General features: G+C 43.3%; 1 protein-coding gene across 6 annotated transcripts; it reads right to left on the minus strand.

Moving 5' to 3' along the window:
- Positions 1-966: 966 nt before the first annotated feature.
- LOC112284671 (uncharacterized) lies at positions 967-4,970 on the minus strand. 6 transcript variants are annotated; one of them, XM_090252038.1, is made up of 4 exons: positions 3,205-4,970; positions 2,968-3,061; positions 2,191-2,333; positions 967-1,870 (listed from the first exon to the last, which is right to left on the minus strand). In XM_090252038.1, the coding sequence occupies exon 1, from the start codon at positions 4,296-4,298 to the stop codon at positions 3,540-3,542; it is 759 nt and encodes a 252-aa protein (XP_090108164.1). In that variant the 5' UTR covers positions 4,299-4,970; the 3' UTR covers positions 967-1,870; positions 2,191-2,333; positions 2,968-3,061; positions 3,205-3,539. The 6 variants fall into 6 exon arrangements, with proteins under 6 accessions (XP_090108164.1, XP_073391496.1, XP_073391495.1 ...); XM_073535395.2 differs by having other exon boundaries at positions 967-2,333; positions 2,991-3,061; XM_073535394.2 differs by having other exon boundaries at positions 967-2,845; positions 2,991-3,061.
- Positions 4,971-5,236: the final 266 nt, after the last annotated feature.

Genomic DNA, 5,236 nt, shown 5'->3' on the forward strand with positions numbered 1-5,236 from the left:
TTGACTTTGCTAAACACATGACTTAACTTGCAAGGTAAGTTATCTATATGTGCACCACATAGTAAGCTTGTTCCACAAGCTACTAATACATGTGATACATGGCTAATTTGTTGACCAAGTTTCTAGCCTATTAATTAATTACAACCATGTATAAAATCAAAACAGCTTCTGAAAAGCTTTTCTAGAAGATATTATAAAATAAAATTACATTTAATTATTTCTATCTAATCATATAAATAACTATTGGAATAAATGTATATATCTGTGACAATTTCTTTTCTATCTTATAATTGATTTCATTCATCTTTTGTCTTTATTCCTAATTTTTAGTTCTTTACTTTTGTTCTTTTTATTTATTCCATATTCTTATTCTCTTCTCTTGTTTCATGTCCATGTTCTCCTTCCTTATTCTCTATTTCTTGTTTTAAATCCCCTCCCTTCTTTCTTCCTTTTTATTCTTTTTTTCTATCCTAAGACAATCTTTAAATTGGTGCTTAAGTCTAAGTAATATAGGCCTATATGGAGGTCACATCTCCTCCTTCTTAAAAATAGGCTTTCTATAGATCTTCTTTTATAGAAATGTGGTAGAGGTGGAAATATCACAAGGATTTTTCTTTCTTTTTCTTTTTTTCCTTATTAATATAATAATAAGTTATTATTATTATTATTATTATTAAACCTTGGCTATTTTGGATTAGCAAAGGATTATAAAGCAGAGTGAAGAAGTGTGAAAGAAGGCTCATTCTAAACTAGGATCAAGAATAGGGTGGTGATGGAAGGAATATAGAATAAAGAATCGAAATCAAGACCAAAATGGAAAGACAAAACAAGATGCATGGAATGAGATATATGGAACAAAGAAGGGATTTGAAAATGAGGGACATAAAACGAGGGAGGGAAATAGAAACATGGAATTGGAAATGGGGGATGAAGATGGAAGATATACAAAATCAATATTATAGAATATTCTAACAGTCAACAAACTCTTTATATTAATTTTTGTAATATTACAGAAGGCCCTAGATGGCTCTAGCACCTGAATGGATGAACAGACCTGCTAAAAATAAGAATAAATTCGCAACGAGAACGCTAAAATTTAGAAATGATGATGGGAATGGTAGCTTACAAGCATCTGTGAATTTGGAACAGAGTTAACCTGGTGGAATGCAGCACTAAGGATGAAGTAAGTTGGAGTGGAGGGTATCTTATATGGTCCACTAGGTGTAAGCAGAAAGGAAGGTCTACCATTCGTAGTACAGAAAAGCTACCTTGCCAAGAACCTAGTTCTCACCACCGAGTCAGGGTTGGAAGGGCAGATTGGATGACACCTCGCTTTTATAGAAAGTGTCGAAATGATGGCAACGTGCATGGTTACAATGGACATGGGCCCCACGCCAAAAGCACAGCAACCAATGCGTGGGAAAGCAAAAAAAATCAGTAGTGACTCAACAGTTTTCTCTGAATTTAGAAAACGTTGCGGTCACCTACGCTAAACCGCCTCATCCAATCGCCAGTTTGTTGGCGAAGATGCTCTCGCTGAGATCGACATCTATGAAGAATCAGTTGGTCGCCCCCGAAAGAAGAATACTTCTATAATTACCTGATTGATAACCCTGATTCCAAATTTGCTGAAGGAAACTGCATCTCACTTCTGCTGTGGGTTCCGAAGGAGACTAGGGAACGAGTCCAGAATTTTTAGGTCAGAAATGAAGCAGAGATTTGAGTGGGTGGGGTATACTTACAGCCTGGTGGAGACTCTGTACGAAAGTTATTGATCTCCGGTCAAAGCCGACGAAAGCAGAGCTGTAACCTTGACTGTGAGCATTTACCACGTTCCTACTGGTGAACCGCCTTCCAAATGTTTCTATCCCTACGTGAATTATGACCACCCATGATAGTTAGTGAAGCATTGAGATGCGAAGAACGTTGCTTTTGGAGGAAGGCTTCACATCTATCTTCAAGAGTGAATCAAGGCTAATGGTTCTCAGAAAACATCAGTTCTAGACTACAGAATTCATTCTGAGGTGAAGCGCGGGGTAATTTTTTCGGTGTGTCAGATATCCATTCTAGGAGCCTTCATTAGTTTACCGTTTCTCCCCCGCTTGCGGAAATGATTTACAGAAACTCAAGACGTACAAGTATTTCCTTTTCAAGTATTGTTGTAGATGCTTTGCAACCAACCTTACCTACCTCGCTTCGGAAGATCTGTGCCTGCCCTACAAATTTCTAATTGCTCGAGAAGACATGATGCAATGCTGATCGCAAGTATCTGGATACAAGATGCTGCAACAGAACGATCCTTCCACGGTGGTCCTCATCCGCACACACCTCAACTACACATCAAAGCCGAACCCGCAGCAATACGATCACACAAGCACTTCATTATTGACATTGCTGTTCGGAAACAATCATTGACATGTAAAGCAATATAATAATCTCCAGTAAATGCATCCGCAGTTATATCTACTATACAAGAATATGGTTAATATACAACAAACAGGTCAAAAGATCCAGGATGTAAAATGAGTAAACAGTCCGACGCAGAGAGCAAGCACATAAAAACCAAGATAATTTACAGCCCAAAATTGTACTTGGCGATGGTGTTTCCTTTCTACTTATACAACTGGGAAGTAACTAAAAGAACATTCTCAGGCAGAGAGAAGAAGACGAAGACGAAGACGAAGAAAAACAAAAAAATATATGTATATGATCATACACCACACGATTCACATGAAGTAGACTTGAACAAAGCCAAAGCCACAAGATTCGTATAGCAAAACTAAATGTCAACACAGCTTTTAGGAGCAGTGCTGGCGGAACCTTCGTGCACTACATACTGAAATCGCTGCATACAAAAGAGAAAAAAATGTTTCAAAAGAGTGACTAATGAATCAAAATTACAGAAATGTGAGACAGAACGCACACAATCTTCTAATTTGAAGGTGCCATTGTGATAAGCTCGCTTACCCTTACTGAGGGAGCATGCTTACCAACGGGCCATTTGAGCCCAAGCAGTCTCTGGCTGACTTTTGCCCGGGAAGAGCATTTGACAGCCGCAGGCCTGTGTAACAATCACACAGCCTCTCTCATCAGTGTGTCTAACAAAAGTCAACCGCTACGAGGTTGAATCATTTTTAGATCTCTTTTGGAGATTCAGAAATTTTCTATATTGCATGATTGTATACACCAAAAACGGTCACTGACCGAGGCATGGAGAGCAGATGCGAGCACGTGGATTCTACCCCCGAAGGGATCTCCATGGCTTGTGCTGCAGCACTTAAGCATCTCCACTTAAAATTAATCCTGGCTGCAACGATGATTTCCCTCTTTCCCATCAGCCACCCTTAGAACACAGCAAATCCTTTCAACTACACTACTGATCCTTTCACATTCTTTCTCATCTTTTCACATACATGACACATCAAGCCCCATGCAACTTGGACATACAACTGTACAAGGATTCGTCCTCTCAACATAATACTTCAAGACACACCACCAGTCCTGTGTCGAAATTATGCTCGGGTCCATTTTGAGTGGAATTAAGTAGCACATGAGCCATTGCCTAGGCTCTCGTCGGATATGACTCCAGATTCACAATCATGGCCCAGGCGCCTCCGTAAATGAGAAAGCTCCTGTGACATAGCCCAAAGACGCTGCTGCAGAGACAAATTCTCCTCCTCCAAGTGCTGAATGTGTATCTCTTGATCAGCCACCACACCATGCTGCCTTAGTGGTGAGTCTGCATTGTATAACATCTCAAAGCGTTGCAATCCATGATCAATTCGCTCCTCTACTTGTTGCACAGAATCCGCTGGACGACGACCGCAATGCTCAGTGTCCGACTCTCCGCAGGAACATGAGCCTGAGTCTCGGTCCATATCATCCGATCGAAGACGAATACGTCCATTCATGGAACCATAAGCGTTGACTCCCAATTCGTTCGCTACTTGGCAGTCACCGAGACTTTCAGAAGGCCATGGAGAGGGAGAGATAACAGGCGTCTCCAACGCAGGAGTTGCAGGCGACAACAATGGCGCGTTGATGCCAAGCTTTCCTGCTCTCATCAGGTAAGAACTTGTGTTGTAAGGAGCACAGGGGACCCGGTTCATGATCGTTCTCTTGTTCTTACGCCGGGTTTTGTGTCGCCGGGACAGGAGCGGACGCTTGGCGTAGGGGCGAGGGTAAAACCGTGTAGGATTCTGCCGCTCTGGCGCAGAGCACATCCATGGACTCTTCTTGCCGTCCAGTGGGGACAGCGACAGAACCAAACAGTCCCGTTGCTTTGAAGGAAATCCCATCTACTCTAGTGAAAGAGCTTCAACCGTTTTCAAATACCTGCTTCTGTGTATGTGCTGGCAAAAGATAGATGCAAAGGAGGCAATTGAACCGAAGCCAACTGTTATCCAGCTCGATTGATGTATCCACCTCTATATTCTCCGAGCACGAAGCTGGGAGAACGATGCAAGGTTGACGCTGCTGGCCAACCTCTTCACATACGCACGTTAAAAAAAGCTTCTCACAGGCTTCAAATCGTCAAACCTCGAGCACACGGTCACACACCACGACGCACACCTTCGCAAATCCTCGAATCGCCACCAAATCAAGCCAAGAACTGACTCAATCGCGTCGAAATACGTCACCACACTCCGCAATAGCTCTCCGACACCACTTGCACGCACTTCTTCGGCCCTCGCAAAATCTTCCACGAAACGCTTCAAAAGAAAAAACAACAACCGAAGCGGGGGAGACAGCGGCGTTTCTTTGATTCTCATCCGCTTTGGTCTTCTTCCAAAAAGTATCTAACCGAGGAGGCCTGAAGCGCCTCACGGGAAGACGAGGAATGGTTCACTCCGCACGCTATGGGGATGAGGAGCTCTTCTTCGCACCAAAGAATACGACTGACATTGTTCGACGGAGGGGGGCCGGGGCTGGAGTGGAGAAGATGAGAATCGAGGTACACGCTTTAGGGGGAGCAAGAAAACCCCCCCCCCCCCCCCCCCAACTGCTAAGCCTGCCGCAATGGCCCCCGAGTGGCTGCGACCCTACTGCCACGTCTGCCAAATGACGCCGGGTCTCAGCCAATGAGAGGCGAGTCTTTCTGAAACCCCTTCCAACCAGGCTGCTGCTCTGGACGCCTCTGTTGATCTCATTTATGGTGAAGCCAGTGAGTGATTTGTACCTTTCTAGCTTCAATTACACAAACCCTCCTGCCCCAGCCAATTTCAAACTTGTGATC

The sequence above is a fragment of the Physcomitrium patens genome, chromosome 7 (assembly GCF_059467195.1).
Source record: "Physcomitrium patens ecotype Gransden chromosome 7, ASM5946719v1, whole genome shotgun sequence".
NCBI classification, from domain to species: domain Eukaryota; kingdom Viridiplantae; phylum Streptophyta; class Bryopsida; order Funariales; family Funariaceae; genus Physcomitrium; species Physcomitrium patens.